Raw genomic sequence first — 23,445 nt, forward strand, 5'->3', positions numbered from 1 at the left:
TAAAGGGAAACTATCTAGAGAGAACAGTAAATGCCTTCCTAATGGGATAACGTTGGAGGTGTCTAAAAACCGCCACAGACTCATGAATGCATATTTTCTATTCATTTTTGGTTGACAGGACAAAAAACACAAATCAACAGACATGATACAAATACACACTGTCAAGTGTTGTGGTCCATATTTTAATATTGTCTGATTTTTCACCTTGTCGAGACAATTACAGTTCAAGTTGAGCTCATGAATAAGTTCAATAAGTTCACAGTCCCCAAATCCAGAACAAATTCAAGAAAGCGTACAGTATTATATAGAGCCATTATTGCATGGAACTCCGTTCCCTCTCATATTGCTCAAGTGAACAGCAAGCCTGGTTTAAAAAAAACAGATAAAGCAACACCTCAGGGCTTAACGTCTCTCCCCTATTTGACCTAGATAGTTTGTGTGTATGTACTGATATCTAGGCTACATGTGCCTTTTATAAAAAATAAAAACATTTTGGTAGTACTGTTCTTGAGCTGTTGTCTATTAAAGTCCTGTATTATGTCATGTTTCATGTCCTGTGTGGACCCCAGGAAGAGTAGCTTCTGCTTTTACAAAAGCTAATGGGGATCCTAATAAAACACAAATACCAAAATATCATGAATAAGGAAATCCATTGCAGAGTGTGTGAGGCTTTGCCACCCATCGTAAGGCAACCATTCTCTTGGCAGCTGTTAGGCATGGATGTTAGGTTTAGTGTAGAGTCATCATTATGCAGTAGCACATTGGAAAGACATGGGATGTGTTAAGATAAAATGCTTGATAATGATGAAGCTAAAGTCACTGTTTACCAAATGAAGAAAACCACTATGCACCTTTCCTTTATGATTGGGTCTCTACTGCCGACAAGTGGCAGAGACTGGAACTGCATTGGCCTGGTTGAATTCTTTATAACCATGCTATACTTACAACATCCACATGATGGAGACACTGGCAACAAGCTCACAGTCCGAGGGTGTGAGGCTGCTCACTGCAGCGAAGAGATCTCCAAGTGTATGCTGCAATGTTTACAGAGACTCTGGGTCTTCCCTTCATCATTCTCCAGTGCCCGTCACATTCAGTTTGTTGTCAATTTATTAGGTACACCTAATAACCATGCTATACTTACAACATCCACGAAAATGGTTCACTCCTACAGACAGTGAGTCACTGTGGCTTCTATATAAAGCAGGCAGACAGGCATGGAGGCATTCACTTAATGTTCGATTGAACGTTAGAATTGGCAAAACAATTGACCTAAGAGACTTTGAGCGTGGTATGATTGTTAGTACCAGGAGTGCTATTTCCAGTATCTCAGAAATGGCCGGCTTTTCACGCACAACAGTCAGCGGCAGTCCTTTGGGCAGAGACAGCTTGTTAATGAGTGAGGTCAAAGGAGAAGGGCACGAAACGTGCAAGCTGACAGGCAGGTCACAAACAGGCAAATAACAGAGCAGTACAACAGTGGTGTGCAGAACGGCATCTCGGAACGCACATCCCATTGATCCTTGTCACAGATGGGCTTCTACAGCAGACGACCACCCTGGGATCCACTCCTATCAGTTAAAAACAAGAAGAAGCGGCTCCAGTGGGCACGTGATCAACAACACTGGACAATTGAGGAGCGGAAAAACATTGCCTGGTCCGAGTACGATGAATCCTGGTTCCTGTTGCGTCATGTTGATGGCAGAGTTAGGATTTGGGGTAAGCAGCATGAGTCCATGGCCACATCCTGCCTGGTGTCAACGGTACAAGCTGGTGGCAGTGTGGTAATGGTATGGGGAATGTGTTCCTGGCGCACGTTAGGTCCCTTGATACAATTGAGCAACTTTTGAACGACACAGCATATCTGAACATTGTTGTTGAACATGGCTATAGAGGGGTCCAACCCGGTACAAGATGGGTGAACCTAATAAACTGGCCACTGAGTGTATATCTAATGACACTAGGTGGCCATGGCTCCCTTTTATGGCTGCATAATTAATTGAATTCACATCGAAATTGCAATACTGACCTGTGCAATATCCATATAGCAAGAGATCCATATCGCATGCAATATTTTGAAACACCAATAAGCTGTGTGTTTGTCGTCTCTCTTCCTCTCCTCATGGCTGCTCCTCGCTGTTAGATTCACTATAAGTTTGCATGCTGTTCTTTAAGGTGTAATGCAGTCAACAGATTGTTCCAAACAAGAACAATGTTGTTTTCCACTTTGCTTCTTAATATAAATCATTCTATTTCAAATGGTTCATCCAAGTGTTTTGATCTATATCGCAAGTCAAATTGCAATCGCAATAGTGTTTAAAAAAAATTGCTATTCAATTTTTTGAGCACATTGTGCAGCCCTGCCTCCTTTCACTCTCTCAGGGTGTTCCATCTTGTCTGTCCATTGACTTCTACACCACCACAAAACCATCCTGACAAGGCCCTGTTCTTAACAGAATGCTGCACTTTTCTGCATTTTGACAAGCTTAGTGTAAAGACATAAAATAAGGGCAGAAGTCGCTCATACAGTCATGAAGAGGTGGGTGCTGTATGAGTGTACGGTTGGCCAGGGTAGCTCAAACAGATTAAGATTAGGATCACTTTATTGGTCAATTGCACACAAGGTCCAACCAAAATTTGACATCTGCTTTTAACCCAACCCAACGACACACATACACACACAGGCTTTTCTTGGAGAGGTGCTCGGGGCTGACACACTGGGCGCCCAAGGAACTGTTAATGTGCCTTGCTCAAGGGCACAATAGCAAGTAATGGCATCTGGGATTTGATACGAGCAACCCTCTGGTTTCAGTTCACTTCCCACCAGATTTTTCCCATCGGATCCGGAATTCCAACTGGCAACCCTCCGGATGCTGGTTCACCTCTCTAACCGCTAGGCTACCTGCCTCCAACAGTTCATGGTGATGACCATGACCATCCCACCACATCCCACACAAAGGCACACAGGACACCTTGACTATCTACTGTATCCAGCAGCTGCACAACGTGTCAGCACAGATTCAGCAGGGTGTTTCAGGGACTTTAGACACAAAGCTTGATTTTCCGTTGGCGGTTCCACACTTCGATACATCTGAGGAAAGTCCCAAATTGACCCTGGTAACTGAAGAATCAGCTGGGGGCGGGCACCGACAAGGTTGGCTGAGAAGTGTGTGATTGTATTGCGGGGAGGTGTGGTGTTTGATGGAGTGAGTTGTGCAATAACACAGAGGCCCAGATCAGAAGGCTATTTAAGATTAGGATCCCTTTATTGGTCAATTGTACATAAGGTCACACTGAAATTTGACCTCTGCTTTATCTCAACCCCTCCAAAAGACACACATACATATACAGTTTGGAGGAGGGGGCTGCCACATTGTGCGTCCGTGGAGGAGGAGTTGTGGGGGGTTAAGTGCCTTGCTTAAGGGCACAATGCCTTGGCCATCAGATTTCCCCTGTCTGACCCGGGATTTGAACCGGCAAACCTCCGGGTGGCTCACCGCCCAGAAGGTTATTTTATCCAATGACAAAAGGTCAGATGGTCAGACAGAGAGTCATCCAGTCAATGCTCCATCCAGTTACTGCTACAGGATATGAGTTTATCCCCAATAGGCATATCAACTGTGGGGAGATCCCACTGAATTTGTAAACCCTGGGAAACTACAGTGGAATGACACTGACAACACCATATGATCAACCGATTAGATCACAGGTGTCAAACTCATTCCATGGAGGGCCGAGTGGCTGAGGCTTTTCTCTCTATTGTACTTGATTGATGAATGAAGGACACTATTTAGTAAGGAACTGCTGGTTGTCTATTGCTTAATTGAAAGGAAAAAACTGCAGACACTAGACCCCCCATGAAATGAGTTTGAGACCCCTAGATTAGATCACATGCAAACCATTTTTCCTCACAACTTCCTGGTGCCAAAATGCTCTCTATGCAGAATTCGAGCATTGCGTGCCATTTTGCCATCTCTAGCAGCGTTTGTGCTAGTCCTAAATTAAAATCAGAAAAAACATTTGGCATTGTTTACATACTAGATTAATCCATAGCCTAAACCGGGGTAAAACAGGAATTCTAACATTTAAGTGAATTAAATCAATCATATATGCCTTAATTAACATTGAACACTTCAGTTACGTAGACTACACTAAACCTTTAATATCTTAAAGTTGTTGGTTAAAAAAAAGTAGACCGTCAGAACGCATTGTTTCAGTTTGCAAACAGGAAGGTAAAGAGTTAATTCTTATACGAAAGGGAAAGCCCCAGTTTCGCGGATTTGGTTAAGTGAATGAGAGAGAGAGAGAGAGAGAGAGAGAGCGTTTACGGACTAGTTGATTCGTTGCAATAAAAGAAGGAACATAATATCCTATTGATTTTCTCCAATTGCCTACTACCTGCAGTTATATTGCAGGTGTGTTACCGTCAGTTAGGTTATTTAAAAGATTTATATTTATCATTCTGAACATTGACTATAAGTCAGTTGTGTGATTTTAATTAATTGAAGAAACTTAAATTAGTATCAGTTTACACTAATTTTCTCAAAATGAACATTTGTGGAGTTGGAGAATAGCCTCGAGCCATTCTTGTATTGGCTTGGCAAATTACATTATTAAACTCCCAAATCAAAACAACATTAGGATATTTTCGTGGAGAAGGAGACTGTGCCTAGGCTATAGAAAACATAAATTTAATTGACATTTGAATCACTGCTATGTTTTGAGACGACAAACACCCGAGGCTGATTCCAGGATACTTGATCCGTGTTCATGCCGAGGACCATGACCGGTCACCAGACTCAAACCACAGTGCCGCTGGATCTGAGCACCACAACGAGGGAGCGTGGGAGCAGCGCCGAGAGGACTCCCACCAGCAAAGGTCGCTCCGCCAGTTTAAGAATGCAGTATCCCGCTGCCCCCCTCACGGAGGATGACGGTCCAAACGGAAATCCCAGCCACACTGTGGAGCCGCTGGAGCATCGTTGTGGAGTATCGTTGATAAAACCTCCTGTGAAACCGGGAAACCCGGCTTTTCTGGAGAAAAAACACTCACCAGCTGCAACTTATCACACGCCATTCACTCCGAACCATGGCGAGAGCAGCACAACAGACACACGAACACAGAACATATCTTCCTCGTGGCTTCCTTTTAGGAAACGTCCATTTCCTTCTGAATGGGAGACGCCGGAACAGTCACGTACCCCACCCGGGAGAGATGAGCGCTTATCCCCTTACAAAAACAAAGACTTGTGCTGCAGACCGGGTCCTCCAAAGATGTTATTAAAGAGCTACGACGATGAGAGCATTGGTACCCTGGCATCGGTCTCACACAGACAATTGTCCGCCGCCAGCGGTTTTGACAATGAACACCAAAGCATCGATCCGGTTCGTTCAATGCAGGCACCCCGTCCTTACTGTAAGTTAGTCGCCCTGGCAAAAGACAAGTGAAAAAATATTAAAATGAAAGTGTACAGGCTTTTATTATTCAGAGTGTATCCTATCGCATTTTCATAGTTTTGTTCTCCTAATAGAGCAAAACAACATGCGTAATCCTATGACAGTCGCGTTTTAACTGTATTCATTTGATCATAATCAAAGGTATTGGTTTGAAAGAGAATATACTGCTGAATCAGTTAGTGGTCATTTGCCTTTGAGTCAGAAACGGATTTTCTCTGTGGAATGTTCCTTCATAGATTGTGTGTCATTGTGCAGTGATGGTTAGTCCTGCTTTTGAACCCCAGTCATTGAGAATCTGTTTTGCCAGACATTCCAGCGATTAAATGATTGAGCTGATTAAAAACATATCAATGGGTCACCTGTAATTTCCTTATTTCATGGCATTGTACCAAACAATCTGCCCCCTCCCTCCCTCCCTCTGTCAACCAGATCCCTATCCAGGGCACCCATTCTACTCCTGGCCCAGCAGGTCACCGCTGGTTGTGAACGTGCCTGTCTCTCACCTCCAGTCCTCTCTTTACCCGGGACACGCTGGACACCTGCTGGCAGATGTTGCCCTGGCGACTCGCCAAGACAACGATGGCGACACGTATGTTTGTTTTTGAAAACCCTACATGCATTGAACTTCAGTTAGTCTCATGTAGCAGATGGGGCCTAGAGTAGTACTGTTGTCCTATGAGGGTTCCTTGCTAACCCTGACTTCCTGCTAGGAGCTATGGACTGGGTCGAGTTCAGTAAGTCATTTTTGTTTTCCATTTCAACATATTTTACATATGACCCTGGTCAGTTAGGTAGGTATGTGTTGGAGGGAGAGGAGATGTCACACAGTCTTGTTTGTTTGTTTGTTTTGGTCTATGATTCACCTGGCTGTGAGGGGTGTTGGTGGTGAGAGAGGAGTGTGCTGTGTGTACCCTTATGCCCACCACATTCTTTACCTTAATTTAACTTCCTGTCTCTGTAATGATTAATGGAGTCAATTCTCTGCTCTGCTTCTCAGTGAAAGTGTCACTGGGTGAGGGGGATTCTGGGATGGAACTTGAACTCTGTGATCTGTACTGTGTGTGTGTCATGTTCTGTGTCTGTTTGCATTGTTTGTGAGTATTCATGATACACAGGCTTGCATCTGGGAGGCTGGGATGACTATTAGAGTAAGGTGACCAGATAAAAACACACAACACAAATAACTAAGAAAGAAGATTAAAATATCCCATGGAATTATAATTTTTTGTAAAAAATAAAATCTTTATATATATATACCCCCTTTTCTCCCCAATTGGTAGTTACAGTCCTGCCCCATCGCTGCAACTCCCGTACGGACTCGGGAGAGGCAAAGGTCAAGAGCTAACACAACCCAACCAAGCCCTACTGCTTCTTGACACAATACCCGCTTCACCAGGAAGCCAGCCACACCAATGTGTTGGAAGAAACACCGTACACCTGGCGACCATGTCAGCAGGCATTGCGCCTGGCCCACCACAGAAGTCGCTAGCGCGCGATGGGACAGGAACATCCTTGCCGGCCAAACCCTCCCCTCACCCGGACGATCCTGGGCTAATTGTGCACCGCCCCATCAGTCTCTCGGTCATGGCTGGCTGCGACAGAGCCTGGACTCGAACCAGGTTCCTTAGTGGCACAGCTAGCACCGCAATGCAGTGCCTCAGACCACTGCACCACTCGGGAGGCCGCCCATGGAACGATTTTTAACTATACATTTCCGGTAGTCCTTTCAAATACTTTAATTATTCATAACACAGAAATTGATTAACCACTCAAATGTTTCTTAATTTTAGCCTACCTTGGTCATTTTTAAATCACCCCAGTTTGGTAGCCTATGCTGTTGGAAAGGTTTTCTGGCTATGGGAATGGTTGTTCATGCAGTTGTTACAATGTATCACTGACCAAATGTTCTCATAGAAGGGAGCAAACAAGTTTGATACAAGTGGTGAGACAAATTTGACATTGAAATCCGATTGCATACAGCTTTTGATTACTGAAATATCAGCCTCAATTTAACTTCAGAGTTGCTTTTCTTTCTGGGGGATAATCAAGGACATTTCCGGTACTAGCCGGGGACAGGCCACCAAAGTCGGGGACTGTCCCCGGGATATCGGGGATGTCTGGTCACCTTATGTTATAGGTTAAGGAGTGGGTGGGGTACATTCAATCACATGTTAATAACAACCTCACGCACCGATGCCCTCTCTGACCTTCAACACCTGAGCACTCACCCATTCACTGACAGACATGCGAGGACGATACAAAAACTCTCATGTGACTGAAATCATAAGTCCATCCAAGAATGGCATTGCAAAGTCATGTTCCTGTAGTTTAAGTGCTGTGTGTCACTCATTTGCATCCCATCACAACAAACACATGATCGAGAAAGTGCAGACCTGGCTGTGGGTTTCGAGACACAGCAGTTCCGCTTGGGATGATTTCATGTGATGTAGAGCCCAGGGACCAGCACTGAAATCAATCAGGAAGAAAACACCTTGCCATCTGATCACAAGATGTTTAAGAAAATGTATCCGTATAAAAGTTCATTTGCATTTCAGTGCTCAGTTTTTTTTTGTGGCTTTTAAAAAAAAAATATATATATTTTTTTTAATCAAACCGTACCTTGGTGGTTGCGCTGGGGCTTTTGGGTGCTGTTCTCATGTTTGGGTGCTGTTCTTATGAAGTCAAACTACTTGATGAAGTGGTAGACTGTAAAGAAGTACATTACCCTGGCTGGTACCTACTTGTATTGTGGTCTGTCTGATGAAAAGTTAGATTTCAGCAGAAAGACAGTGCAGCTTCTCAGCCCCCCACCATCCCCAAGTGTGTCTGTGTGTGTGTGTGTGTGTGCTTACGTCAATGGGGTGTTAATCCTCAGTTCTCATCGCCTCTGAGCCCCTCAGTTTCGGGAAAACCTCTGAGCGTGCGCCTCTCAATGTGTGACTGCGGTTTTCTCAGGTCTTTCTGTATCTCTCTGTTTTCATTTCTCTGTGTTTTTAAATGAATGAGCTCAAAAACCCAAACATCCGCTCCTCACTTCCTCATTTACCGCTTTTTCTCTCTCTCTCTCTCTCACTCTCTCTCTCTCTTTATTTCTCTCGCTTTTTCTTTTGATCTCTTCTCTGCTCATCTCTCATTAACATTCTCTCACCCCTCTGTCACACGCTCCCCTGTTTCTCTCACCCCTGTCTCATTCTCCCTTGTTCATTGTCCATCTATCTGCTTGAATGAGAGACAGCTGTGCAGTCAGTGCAGTAACATGGGGACAGTACATCATGTATTTGTGATGGTTATTGTCATGCTTATAGAATACAGGTGGGGATGACGTTTGTTCAGCAGGTTCTTGCAAACCACACGTATAGTACCCAACAAGTTTGGCTCACCGCTGTGCTTGGCCAGGGATATGCTTCCAACCTATGCAGACATGTAGGTAGGGGAGGGGTCAATGAACTGGAGGAAGTAGCTTTAGTGCTGCCATGGCAAAAATCAAATCACACTTTATTTATATACCACATTTCTTAGAGGATACATTTGCATTTCAAAGTGCTTAACAAATAAAATAGTAAAACAATAATAAAATAAGTGGTCATGAGACTAATTGATTAAAATAAATTTAGAATTGTGTACCATTTCTTTTTTTTTAATTGTATTTTTTAAAAGCACCTTAACCTTTTTAGCCTTGCTTTTACTTATGTCTTAAGATTTTTCTTTAAAATGTCTCCAGTTTCTGAGGCCTGCCCTCAGATCCTCCGGCAGTCTGTTCCAAAGGCCAGGACCAAACGTTTTGGTTCTGACCTTTGGAACAACTAAAAGACCAGTGCTTTAAAGCTCAATAAAAAAACTAACAGGCAACCATAAAGGCTATGTCAGGCTCCAGTCTCAGGGTGTCCCATGTGGCTCAGTTGGTAGAGCTTGGTGCTTGCAATGTCAGCATGTCAAAGTTGGTTCAATTCCCACTGGGGTCCAGTTTTCAAAAAGTAAGAAATGTATGCATTCTGGCTACCAACACCTACTAATGACTCAAATGGTTTCTGAAAAGGATGTATTGTAAGTTGGACTGTGGTGTGTTTCTGGTTCCCTTTTGTTTAATACACCTGTCTTAAAGTCATCGCTCTCTCAGGTGGTCTGCTGGCCACAGCAACCCGTATTCCCTCACCTCCCCCCAAACAGGATACCGCATGTCAGTGTGTGTTTGAGTGCGGCCCAGCGCTCCTGCGTCAGTGTGCTTTGGGTTATCTGGGGCTGTGGTCTGCCCCACTTCCAGGAACAGGAGAGAGAGCAGTTTCATCTTGAGAGAAAGAGAGAGAGATTAACCTTGTTCAAGTGTGTGATAATCTCACCATTGCACTGAATGGAGACACCTGTTACTAGGTCAGTTGTGTGTTGATAGCTTTTTGAGGAATGTTAGGAGAGGCACCTCGCATATACTCATCTGGGGACTGTTTTTAATCAGAACTGATGCCATTACTGTTGTCATCCTCATTGTGCTGCAATAATGCATGTTTGTCATCTACTCACATACTCCACAAATACATTATTACTACGTGACGAAAAGACTCTGCTGCAGATTCATTAATTCTGCTTCCTCTCTGCATGGGAGAACCCAGTGGTAATCAGGTACGCTTATTGTATGATGTTTCCACCGGATCAGAGCATGACATTTTTTCCCCCTTTCATGCTGAGTGGTTATCGAAAAATAGGCTACGTTGAGGATGACCTTGGCATTCTCTTTTTTGAATTAAATTTTTTAAATTTTACCCCCTTATTTCTCCCCAATTTCATGGTATCCAATTGTTAGTAGCTACTATCTTGTCTCATCGCTACAACTCCCGTACGGGAGAGACGAAGGTTGAAAGTCATGCGTCCTCCGATACACAACCCAACCAAGCCGCACTGCTTCTTAACACAGCGCGCATCCAACCCGGAAGCCAGCCGCACCAATGTGTCGGAGGAAACACCGTGCACCTGGCAACCTTGGTTAGCGTGCACTGCACCTGGCCCGCCACAGGAGTCGCTGGTGCGTGATGAGACAAGGATTTCCCTACCGGCCAAACCCTCCCTAACCCGGACGACGCTAGGCATATTGTGCATCGCCCCACGGACCTCCCGGTCACGGCAGGTTACGACAGAGCCTGGGTGCGAATCCAGAGTCTCTGGTGGCACAGCTGGCGCTGCAGTGCAGTGCCCTTAACCACTGTGCCACCCGGGAGGCTGACCTTGACATTCTCAATGAATGTAAAAACAGACCTTAGTTTACTCACTGTTTGAGGTCAAGAAAAAATGACTTTGAGAAGTTCCACAGTGGTGGTGAGTTTGACAGAAATACTATCAGATCCCCAAATGGGCACATTTATAGCCTACATTTGTGCTCAGACCAGGTAGCCTAGGCCTACTTCTATGTATAGTCAGGTGCTCGTCCTTACTCAATATTGACAGAAGCGCTACAAATTTCAATGAGGAAATTGACAACTCCTAAATGGAATGAAATAAACCAAAACATGTTCCTCAGAAGTGTAGCCTAGGTTGTGTTGTCCTCAAACAACGTGTCCACTCTGACAATGAGAATGGTAAGACTGTAGTAATAATAATAATATATTGAATGCATTAAACAAAAATAATGTACTACTGGTGATACTAATGAGCAATCCTCCTCAATGGTCCACTGAGACATGTGAATCCGACAAGTCTCTTTTGCCATAACATTTTTTTATATTGCTCAACTAAAAAAATGTTGGTCGACCAACAGCCTATCGACCAAACAATCGACAAGTTGACAAAATGGGGTCAGCCCTACAACGGATACACTTGTGAACGTGGTCAGGGGTGGTTCTCACCTACCAGAAAGGGGAGCTTTTTAGGAAAGAACCGACATATGCGGCCAAACACAAGTTCTGCTTTTCACACTGATCAGACGGCTGAGTGGCTTCACTGTGCTGTATGGCCATTAGTCAGGTCAGATTGCGAGAGAGGGGCGTCAACACTGTCGCACGTTTTACTGTTATGAGACTGTCTTGTGGTCATCTTCAGTTGCATCAGTCACCACAGTGCCGGTTACAACTACACTTGTATGGAGATGGGTTTCATTTACAAAGACAAACTGTCATCCCTATTGTGTCGTTCTCTATGTGAAAGATTTGTTTACTCAAGTTGAACAAGAAAAGCGGAAATGCGGAAAGCAAGGTTGTATTGGCTATGGTTTGTTGACATGTTTTGGTCTGTGTTACACTAGCTACACGGATGAGATGGCTGGTTGTGATTGGCTAGACCTGCCTTCTGCATTGACATCAGTCAAACACCCGCCTCCAAACCTCAGGCTCTGTATAATGTTACCACATATCTCCACACCTGTGCTATGCATTGTACGTGTTGTGTTGTGAAAGATGCATCCACCAGAGATCAGAGATCAGAGATCAGAGATGAACAATGTCTCAATGATCAGTCTGTATTAGTAACATACTGCCCTGTATAACACAATATACTCCTAATGCATAATGTTAGGTTTAATTACTCATAAGTGCAGGTAGGCACGCACCTGTCTTCAAGAGAGGCAGTTATGAGATCCACCCAAGGCCGTATGCTGATAAGTGTTCTGTTAGAACTTGCCTTAAATCAAGCTCCGAAAGAATGTAATGTTTCGGCTTGGCACCCAAATATTACATTAGCTGTCAAGTCCGTCTCTCTCTGCCTGGTAAAACAGAGCTAAGCTGTATGACCTCTCTCTAGCTCACACACGAGCCCTCCAACATAAGTTGTGAAATCTTTTTAATTTGTTGATGCTAAGGGCATTGTTGGCTCATGCTATGGACTAGTACTACAATTTGTACTGAACAAAAACGCAACATGCAACAATTTCAAATATTTGACTAAGTTACAGTTCATATAAGGAAATCAGTCAATTGAAATAAATGTATTAGGCCCTAAATCTATGAATTTCACATGACTGGGAATACAGATACGCATTTGTTGGTCACAGATACCTTAAAGGTAGAAGCGTGGATCAGAACACCAGTCAGTATCTGGTGTGACTACAATTTGCCTCATGCAGCACAACACATCTCCTTCAGAGTTGATCAGGCTGTTGACTGTGGCCTGTGGAATGTTGTCCCACTCCTCTTCAATTCCTGTGCGAAGTTGCTGGATATTGGCGAGAACTGGGACACGATTCAATTTTTTATTTTACCTTTATTTAACCAGGTAGGCTAGTAAATGAGAACTTGTTCTCAACAACTGTGACCTGGCCAAGATAAAGCATAGCAGTGCGACACAAACAACAACACAGAGTAACACATGGAATAAACAAACATACAGTCAATAATACAGTAGAAAAAGTATATATACAGTGTGTGCAAATGAGGTAAGATAAGGGAGGTAAGGCAATAAATAGGCCATGGTGGCGAAGTAATTACAATATAGCAATTAAACACTGGAGTGATGGATGCGCAGAAGATGAGTGTGCAAGTAGAGATACTGGGGTGCAAAGGAGCAAAAATAAATCAAATAACAGTATGGGGATGAGGTAGTTGGATGAGCTATTTACAGTTGGGCTATGTACAGGTGCAGTGATATGTGAACTGCTCTGACAGCTGGTGCTTAAAGTGAATGAGGGAGATATGAGTCTCCAGCTTCAGTGATTTTTGCAGTTCGTTCCAGTCATTGGCAGCAGAGAACTGGAAGGAGAGGCGGCCAAAGGAGGAATTGGCTTTAGGGTTGACCAGTAAAATATACCTGCTGGTGCGCGTGCTACGGGTGGGTGCTGCTATGGTGACCAGTGAGCTGAGATTTACCTAGCAAAGACTTATAGATGACCTGGAGCCAGTGGGTTTGGTGATGAATATGAAGTGAGGGCCAGCCAAGGAGAGCTATCAGATCGCAGTGGTGGGTAGTATATGGGGCTTTGGTGACAAAACAGACGATGTCGTACACATAGATCCAGAGCATCCCAAACATGCTCTATGGGTGACACATCTGGTGAGTATGCAGGCCATGGAAGAACTGGGACATTTTTAGCTTCCAGGAATTGTGTACAGATCTTTGCGACATGGGGCATTATCATGCTGAAACGTGAGGTGATGGTGGCGGATAAATGGCACGACAATGGGACTCACGGTATCTCTGAGTATTCAAATTGCCATTGATAAAAATTCAATTGTGTTTGTTGTCCTTAGCTTATGCCTGTCCATACCGGGGAGGCAGGTAGCCTAGTGGTTAGAGTGTTGGACTAGTAACCGAAAGGTTGCAAGATTGAATCCCCGAGCTGACAAGGTAAAAATGTGTCATTCTGCTTCTGAACAAGGCAGTTAACCCACTGTTCCTAGGCCGTCATTGTAAATACGAATTTGTTCTTAACTGACTTGCCTAGTTAAATAAAGGTTAATAAAAAAAATAAACATATCCCCACTGTCACTCCATTTACAACATTGACATCAGTAAACCACTCGCCCACAGAACACCATACACGTTGTGAGGTTGGTTGGACATACTACCAAATTTTCTAAAATTACGTTGGAGGTGGCTTATGGTAGAGAAATTAACATTCAATTCTCTGGCAAAAGCTCTGGTGAACATTCCTGCAGTCAGCATACCAGTTGCATGCTCCCTCAAAATTTGAGACACCCGTGGCACTGTGTTGTGACAAAACTGCACATTTTAGTCGCCTTATTGTCCCCAGCAAAAGGTGCACATTTCAAATGAAATCTAATTTAATTTATTTGTGAAATGCCCATAACCAACGGTACAGTTCAAGAAAGAGTTAAAATATTTACTAAATCAAAATAAAGTAAAAATAAAGTTACCCAGTTGAATTACATAAAAATAACGAGGCTATATACAGGGGGCTCCGGTACTGAGTAAATATGCGGGGGTAGCAGCAGTGTAAAAACAAAGGGTGGTGTCAATGTAAATTGTCCGGGTGGCCATTTGATAAATTGTTCAGCAGTCTTATAGCTTGGGGGTAGAAGCTGTTAAGGAGCCGCTTGGACCTAGACTTGGCGCTCCAGTACCACTTGCCATGCAGTAGCAGAGAGAACAGTCTACGACTAGTGTGACTTGAGTTTTTGACAATTTTTTGGGCCTTTCTCTGACACCGCCTGGTATATAGGTCCTGGATGGCAGGAAGCTTGGCCCAAGTGATGTCCTGGGCCGTACGTAGTACCCTATGTAGCGCCTTACGGTCAGATACTGATCATCCTGTTTAATCAATCCCACACTTGTCACGTGGATGGATTATCTTGGCAAAGAAGAAATGCTCACTGACAGGGAGGGAAACAAATGTGTAAAACATTAGAGAAATAAGCTTTTGGAACATTTCTGGGATTTCTTTATTTCAGCTCATGGAACACGGGACCAACACTTCACATGTTGTGTTTATATTTCTGTTCAGTGTAGTTATGTGAGTTATGTCATACATTCCTCCACAACTCTCTGAAAGAGGATGACAAATGTTTTGTCTCAGGGCATAACATTTGTATTGTGTAGGCCTGCAGCACCTACCATTTGTGACCAGTGTTAGAAAGCCTACAAGGTAGATGCTGGAGATTTAAAAAGGTTTTCTGCTAAATTTGTTTTGTATAAGAGCTGTCAGAGTTGTCTTTGAGCAATGCATGAAAGATGGTCTCTGTATGTTCTTTATCTTCCATTTCCTCTTTGCAGTATGCAAATATGTTGTTACTCATCTCCTCAGACTTTAGTTGTATGTGCAGTAGGTAGACATGCCAAACACCAATATGTGTTTTAGTCTGTTGTAACTCTGTTTAATGGACAACAGATCAGGAAGTAGACAAAAAAAAAAAAATGACATTACCGTAAATTTGTGCTAACCCCAAATTCTCAGTGAAGGTACTTTTAAATCATTCTCTCAAAATGTCCCTACCCAATTTCCTGTCATAACCTTTCTTCTCTTGTTCTGCATTTATGATTGATATTCATTGGAGGAAGCTGAAAGACATGAAAACACACAGAAAGCCCCTAATAGAGACCGTAGTTCTAATGGTTTAATGGTGATTATCTCCCCCGATACAGAGGGCTGTGCCATTGTCACACAACAGGAAATTACACCAAACCAAACGAGTTTACTGAAATTAACTTCTGATAATATTTTATTTCCCCAAGAACTCCTGTCATTCTTCCTTATTCTTATGTTTGACCTCTGTTCTTTCACTTTACATACTATATAAATATCAGTTTCCTAGTCACCTTGATCAGTTTTCTACAGGCTTTGTAATGAGTCACCCACCACACTGCTCTGCTCTCTCAGCCTAACTGTCAGTTGTGGAGAATCAGGTCATAGGTCAAGTGAAGTTGGCCAGTACTCAGTCATTCAGTAATATATAGGTTATGGGTTAGCCTGAATTTCTCAAAACATATTGTAGGCTTGTGTAAACTTTCTACTGCAATTGTGTAACGGTTTTCCACCCAGCCAGCCATCACATGCCAGTTAGTGTGTCATTCAGTTTGTAGTCCATAGGATTTCTCTGGCTTAAAGGTTAGTCAGGGGGTTTCTGTGTCAGGACGTATCAGCAGCCACTTTACAATCATGCTGGAGTTGTGTGAAAAGGATGTGTGTCAATTTATTTTGTGCATTTATTGGTTTAAAGATCAGAATTTGTGTGGAAGAATGTGTACCTGTTTTATTTTTGTGTGTGTAGTTTTGACTTGGGTGTGTGTGTGTTACAGGGCTCTTCACATAGCAGTGGTGCAGGGGCAGGAAGCTCAGATCCAAAGAATGATCCTTCTCCTGGAACTGGTTCACACAGACCTGGACATCTATAACAACCTGAGACAGGTGAGGTACATGCACGAGCACACACAGCTGTGTTTTCAGAAATGTCAGGAGTTATTGGAGTGTAAAATTCTTATTTTCCTTAACCCCAAAACCCTTAAGCTTAAAATAGCATTTGTTTTCCTACTTTTTCAGGACATTACAGTGAAATATTAGGACATTGGGGTCCTGATAATATAGGAAAACATGTACACACACACACACACCTGCCACTCACTGCAGACTTCAGAGCACAATAAGGAAAGGTGTGAAAGAGGAAGTCCTTGATTTCCTCCTCGCTCAGCCTCTTTACCGTACACAGACAGACACCTCTCGGCTGCCGGTTATCAGAAGAAATGTACAGTTTCTGGTTACCTGTGCTTAATGCAGGCCAAGGTCACACGCACAAGCCTATTGCTTGGAAGGATGTGCTATGATTGGTATCCTTTGTTCAGGGCTGTGTGTTCTGAAGTGATGTTCTCTTTTCTGTTGGGTTCCATCTTCTGCACCTTTCCCAGTCCATCAATGCCCCATGGCCTTTCCCCATCACTTTCAAATGAGTCCACTTCCTCCCTCCAGCGTGCCACCACACCCTGTCAATGCCACATTCCCTCTGCAGCTCTGTTAGTCTGCTTAATCACCCCAGAGAAATCACCCTGAACCCTTCATACGCACAACTGGGGTTTCAGACAACACATTGCTCACTTACCAGAAATAACGTAGGTACCATTTGTTGTGTGTTCTCACCGTTGAGGTGAGACTGAGGCATTTACAGTGATATCCTGTCTGTAGTGCATAGTCTAGCAGACAGGCTGTATACGTTCGTGTGAGGGGCCAGGGGGAGATTTCAGTCCAGGCTGAGAGACATGATGCTCGCCACGATGTGACTACCAGATAGGGTCTTTTTGTTATCTAGCACAGACCAATTGCCTAGCCTGAGAACCCATTTTCTAATTGTTTATTAGATTTGTCCGTTATAATCACAAGTAATTGACTAAATAGGATAGTCTGTAACCCCAAATAAAAATCTTAAACACACTCCACAATAACTTTACATAAAGCCTACCAAGCTCTTTTGGCAATGCCAGATAATCATACTATGTCAGCAAAAAAATAACTTTCTCTAGCAGTTCAACATGTGTTGTGCAGTCCAAACAATACTTCAGTGGTCAATTTTATTCAACGGTTTGACAGAGTTAATATCAGTACTGAGTTGCATGTGCACATTGTGCGATTACCAGATCAGCTGCAGCACTGGTGCTATGAAACAGCTGTTTGATACTCCCACACTGTCACTACTACTAACCAAACACTGTCACTACTACTAACCAAACACTGTCACTACTACTAACCAAACACTGTCACTACTACTAACCAAACACTGACATCTACAAGCTGGTGCACTTCCCAATTCTCTGGCCAATGTTACTCCCATGTTAGGTTATTCAAGTTCCCTGGAAACTGTTCAGATATTGCAAATTAATGACCATGTCCTTAACGCTGCTGTTGCCACTTTGTACATTATGCTTTGTCTGTCTGTGTGGGTGTGCTTGTGGCATGCAGTGTATTGTGTGAGGCTTCTACAGTGCATGTGTATGTGCACTTAGTATCCTCATTCTGAGAAGTCACATGACCCCCCCCCCCCCTGCTCTGCTCTGTTTCTCAACATACCTTGTTGCTGAGGTTTAGAGGGTAGAATCCGGGACTTTCCCTTTCTGCGCTAGTCTCCATCTCTCTGGCTGTCTCTCTCTCTCTCTGATCGTCTCTCTCTCTGATTTTATCTCAGTACATTGTGAGTTGACCCCTCCTATAACTGCATAAATTATACAAATTATTGAAACTTGTAAGGAACTAGTAAAATAAGCTCTTCCATGGTATGGTAAGGGACTTTGTTAGTCTTTCCTGGGAAGTTGCACAACTAGAACATTAACAGGAAGTACACCCTATGCACACCTCTAATTTCTCTTTGTTTTTACCTTCTCCCCCCCCCCCTGTTCTTTGTATCCTTATCTTTGTCTGGCACACACCCACCCATTCAAGGCTTTTCCTCATACCTAGAACTCTCCCCTCCACTCCTCTGTTCTTCTGGTTTATCTGCTCATTTCATTGGAATGTAACTCTGTGGACACACAGCCAGCAGGGGAGAGGGAAGGGATTTTCCCTCTTATCCCGTCTTTCCCCATGCCTATACCGCTTCCAGCTATTCCTCTCCCTGGCTTTCTTACCCTGTGCTCCCCCTTCTCTCCCTCCCCACTCTCTGCCCCTCTTATTTGTGCTGTTTTTGTTTGTCATTCTGGAATGGTTTACAGGAAGCTAGTAACTCAATGAACTTTGGAGTGTTTTTGGACCACCATAAAAGGCTTTATTTGACCTGTGCCTTTGATGAAGTATTGTGACATGTTGCCGGTTACGTCCTTTATGGCTTCATGTTCAGGGACATTCTAGGAAGCACAAGATGACTGAGTCAGACTGTTGGTAGTTCATGGGAGGTCAAACACTAGGGTGTGTGTGATCAGTCATGACTAACTGACGATTCAGGGAAATAGGAGTGTTTTCTCAGGAAGTGAAGGCCACTGGCATTGAGACATTGGAGGCATTTCACCAGTGTTCTCTCCCGCCGGCGCTTTGGTATTTTACTGCTGTTCTTTACTGGAACACACACACACACACACACACTGTAAGTACGTGCTTTTCCTGAATCAAAAGTGAAACTAAATTATCATCCTGACCACTGAGATTGTTCAGTATGATTAATGAGAGATTCCAGATCAAGTGACTTCCCTAAACCCTTTCTGCATGTCTCTGGACATTGGACCACTAACAAAGTTAAAATTTTTCAAATCAGGTTTTATGAATGAATGAATCATTGGCAATCATCTCTGGAAGACCCTGGATTGTTCCAGTGCTTTCAGTAAACCCGTGTTGGAATCTGCAATCTCCTGCATAGTGGCATGTCTCTGGAATTCGACCTGGCTCGAAACAGCATTAGTTCTTTCAAATACTTTAGATGCACCTAATTTTGAAACGAGAAAAAAAATGTATGTGGCTGTATCTTCATCTCCTACTGATGGTGTGTTTACCATCCTGTGTGGCTGTATTTTCATCTCCTACTGATGGTGTGTTTACCATCCTGTGTGGCTGTATCTTCATCTCCTACTGATGGTGTGTTTACCATCCTGTGTGGCTGTATCTTCATCTCCTACTGATGGTGTGTTTACCATCCTGTGTGGCTGTATCTTCATCTCCTACTGATGGTGTGTTTACCATCCTGTGTGGCTGTATCTTCATCTCCTACTGATGGTGTGTTTACCATCCTGTGTGGCTGTATCTTCATCTCCTACTGATGGTGTGTTTACCATCCTGTGTGGCTGTATCTTCATCTCCTACTGATGGTGTGTTTACCATCCTGTGTGGCTGTATCTTCATCTCCTACTGATGGTGTGTTTACCATCCTGTGTGGCGTTTATCTTTGTCTGCCGATGTCCAATGCTGATGAAGCCAGAAAGCCCTCTGTGCCCTGATTGGGCGGCTCTGGTTTGTTTGGGGACTTATCACCGTTTATAAGCTCTTGTGACCTTCCCCCTGCAGAATTGGATGGAGATGAAATGATGCGATTCCATTAACAGGAGTAATACACTATTCTTCCTCATCTCTTCTTCCTCCGCTCTTGGTAAAAAAAAAAAAACATTTATAAACCGTGCGTATGTACAAAATATACCCCCAAACATGCGTTCACGCAAAAGTTGGCATTTATAATTTATGACTCTGCAAAATTTAGACCATGTGTGTACATTTTCTAGTGGTTGAAGTATTGCATTGCAAGCAGGAAGGAGATTAGTAGCAAATAGGGGATATGGACACACTTATTCATAACAATAAACAAGGTAATAACAAGATGCAATCATTTGCCTTTAGTGAGAATCTATTTAATTTATCTTTGTATTTTAAAATAATTAGAAACAGGCATCTAATTCCTGGGCTATTATTTTTCATTTCCATGATCATTACATAAAAAAATGCCTCACTTTTCCTGTGATGGTTTAATACCCACGAGGTAGCATAGGCCTACAAGGAGAAAGAGTAACGGGGCACACAACCGGGAAACATGCGTATGTATGGCGTGCGCCAAGTTTAGAAATCTCAATATGTTTGTGCGTGTGCAGTCTTTTCAGAAATAGTGACCGCAGATATTTAGTGTGAAATGTACAGTTATGTCGCCCCTGCTTTTCATTTGTTCTTGTTTAATGATTGTCTAAAGATACATTTTCTGTCTCCCTCTTTCTCAGACCCCTCTTCATCTGGCTGTGATTACCCATCAGGCCCACATGGTGGGGGCGTTGCTGCGTGCTGGTGCTGACCCGGGGGCTCTGGACCGTAACGGTCAGACAACAGTCCACCTCTGCTGTGAACACGGCCAGCAGGCCTGCCTCTCTGTCGTCCTTTCCCACCCCTCCATCTTGACTTGCCTGGAGGTCAGGAACTATGAGGGTAAGTTACTACTGCTACTAAGTTGCCCTCAATTCTGTTTCAATTGAGACAATGCAGGGGATTAATTTAAATTCAATTCATAAATTCCTCTTAACTTTCCAATGTGACCTAATTGACAGTCCATAGAAGAAACAGCCAGCTCCTTTGTGGTAGTCATGCCAGACATGACTAAAACAATAATAGATCTAGGATGTATGCTACTACCCCAAATAAAGCCAGTAACCCTCCCACAATGTTTACAACATTCATGCCTAATGTACAGGAATTCCCATATTGTGGGAATATTTCTGAGTTGCGACACTACATTATATGTAGCACACATTATCCCCCCTGTTTGACTCGTGCTGTGGGTCCCATGGTGGTGGGCGTATGAGGCAGAGAGGGGAATAGGGCATTTCCTGCTGTTGTGGTCTGTATGCCAGTGTGACAAGTCTGGGCACAGCATGGTTTGCCTTGTACTCAAAACAGCAGAAAACCCCTAGAATACACATGGGCTCTGGAGCGTGTGCGCGTGTGATTCTCTCCCTAATGGCTTATCACCCCCCCCCCCCCCCCCCCCTCCCCTCTCTCTCTCTCTCTCCAGGCCTCACCCCTCTCCACCTAGCTGTACAGGGTGGACACAAGGAGCTGGTCAGAATGCTGCTGGATGCTGGGGCAGACATCAATGCTATGGTCAGTCACCTTCCTCCCCCACCTAACTCTCCATCTCTCCCCTTAATGCTGGGCCATTTCAAATGGGCTTTGAGTTATTCTGGCATACTGAATCATCCAGTTACTCAATACCAGGTAATACTCAATTAATTCCAGTTCCACTTTACAGAGTCCCCATTCTTCTCTCTCTAAGCAGGACATCAAGAGTGGCCACAGTCCTCTCATACACGCAGTAGAGAACCACAATATGGACATGGTGCACTTCCTCATAGAGGTAAGGCTACGTGTGTTGTATGTGACTCCAGCTGTACCAGCTGTTCTACTGAAGTCAGCTCATCTATATTTAAAATGGTCTGTAGATCCTCCCCTGTTCCCCTTTAGGTTTATCTTTCCTTTCTGGGAAGATGATTTACAAGAAATGTTCAGTGATTCTGTTTAGTTACACATCGCCATCCAAGACTAACCGTGTTACTTTTTTTGACATCTTCTCAACAATCTCCCACTTCCTCTCTCCCTGCCCCCTCCTCATCAGAATGACTGTAATGTGAATGGCCAGTCGTACAGTGGGAACACGGCCCTGCACAGTGCCTGTGGGCGAGGCCAGGTAGACACAGCCAGGCTGCTACTGAAGAACAGAGCCGACAGCAGTGTGAAGAACTACCACAATGACACCCCCGCGATGGTGGCCAAGAACAAGAAGGTGAGAGAGAAGAAAATGAATGCACTGGATCTATGGAAGAGGGTCTTTTCCCCCCTCTGTTTCACACCAATCAATAGCTTTACACATGTGTAGGAGAATTAAAAACTGAAGTTAGTGGGTTAAATGAACGATAGTGTGGACATAGGACTGAACTAATCCTTGTGGGTGCTTCCCTCTAGTGGCTGTACCTAATAACAATTTTCTTGTCATCACAACAACAAACTGTACCAACAATAAAACACAAATAATCTAAGGAATGCGATCACTCAGTAGCAGGCCCCACAGATGCAGTGAACTCACTAGTTGTCATTGCAGCACTGTTAATGTGTGTCCTCTCAGGTAACCTAACCCTTTAGATCTCTGTCCTCAGGTAACAGATGTACTACGAGGGAAGGGCTCCAGAAACCAGCAGCCCAAAGCTCAGCAGTGTGTACCAGCCTCACCACACAGGAGCACACCCCAGTCACAGATTAGAGGTAATGGTGAGACGAGCGCGTGTTTCGATGTGCATCATGCATTCAGGCACAGTAAACTCATCACATCCCTCCTCTGTCCCCAGGTTCTCCATCTCCCAGCCTTTCACCATTGGCCACTCCCACAGCTTCGCCTCTTCACCGCAGCTCGTCCTATTCCCCCAAGGCACCTCCCACTCCCTCTCCTCACAGCCAATCAGCAGAGAGCCTATCAGGCCGTCAGTCTCCAATGAAGATCCGGGAGGGCGAGCAGCTGCCGGTGAGGCTTGACTCCGACAGGATGACTGCAGTAGACATCAGCCTGACCCAGAGAAGGACCTACAGCTACCCTCCAGCAATGCACCACCAGTCCCCCATCACTGATGCTCAAATAGGGCATTTACTCGCCTATTACTCCCCTGGAGTTCAGAGACCTCTTTATCCAGAGCCTCCCTTTATCCTCCTCCACACCAATATCCCTTACCCAGCCACTGTCTCTACTGCCTCCCAATCAGATGTCTCCATCATGAGTGTCAGCAGCAGCATGGGCAACAGTTGACAGAGATGCGCTTTCAGTGTCCCTGCTGAGTTAGGTTCCACCACTGTTTGTTTACTGTTGGACTATAGAGCCTATGCCAGTATGATTATGTACCTCTAGATCTCAGCTGGATGCATTAGTCTCCTTACAATTCCACATGCAATGACACCTACACTGGAAGAATGAACGTTACTGCAGTTTCCTGAATAGACTTCATTCAGAACTTATCACCATGTGTGTGATGGGCTGTTTGGAAACTGGTGCTCCACCAGGAGGTCTTGAATGCTGCCACCTTACTTGAAATTCGTGATGCTTTTTCTTCTGGTTTACTTTGAGTAATATTGTATAATTGATAAATATTTTTCTACGCACTGCCATTTCTTCACATTCATAGCACCACACAGAC

The 23,445-nt window shown here is 44.0% G+C and overlaps 1 protein-coding gene across 2 annotated transcripts; it reads left to right on the top strand.

Annotated features, from left to right (window-relative positions):
* The first annotated feature begins 174 nt into the window (after positions 1-174).
* Positions 175-23,410, top strand: LOC110510160 (uncharacterized). 2 transcript variants are annotated; one of them, XM_090226158.1, is made up of 9 exons: positions 175-5,416; positions 5,887-6,046; positions 16,126-16,234; positions 20,497-20,698; positions 21,282-21,370; positions 21,543-21,623; positions 21,882-22,049; positions 22,420-22,525; positions 22,609-23,410. In XM_090226158.1, exons 1-9 carry the CDS (start codon positions 4,771-4,773, stop codon positions 23,058-23,060), a joined length of 2,013 nt encoding a protein of 670 aa, XP_090082284.1. In that variant the 5' UTR covers positions 175-4,770; the 3' UTR covers positions 23,061-23,410. The 2 variants fall into 2 exon arrangements, with proteins under 2 accessions (XP_090082284.1, XP_021447196.3); XM_021591521.3 differs by having other exon boundaries at positions 21,546-21,623.
* Positions 23,411-23,445: the final 35 nt, after the last annotated feature.

Source organism: Oncorhynchus mykiss, chromosome 3 (genome assembly GCF_057628025.1).
Source record: "Oncorhynchus mykiss isolate SJ-2025 chromosome 3, ASM5762802v1, whole genome shotgun sequence".
NCBI lineage: Eukaryota > Metazoa > Chordata > Actinopteri > Salmoniformes > Salmonidae > Oncorhynchus > Oncorhynchus mykiss.

What these genes read in the sequence shown, in the direction of transcription:
- LOC110510160 (XM_090226158.1), top strand. Translation starts at nt 4,771, where the DNA reads ATGCCGAGGACCATGACCGGTCACCAGACTCAAACCACAGTGCCGCTG. An exon ending in GCAGGCACCCCGTCCTTACT is followed by an intron (nt 5,417 to 5,886) that starts GTAAGTTAGTCG and finishes TCTGTCAACCAG; the next exon opens with ATCCCTATCCAGGGCACCCA. An exon ending in GGGCAGACATCAATGCTATG is followed by an intron (nt 21,371 to 21,542) that starts GTCAGTCACCTT and finishes TCTCTCTCTAAG; the next exon opens with CAGGACATCAAGAGTGGCCA.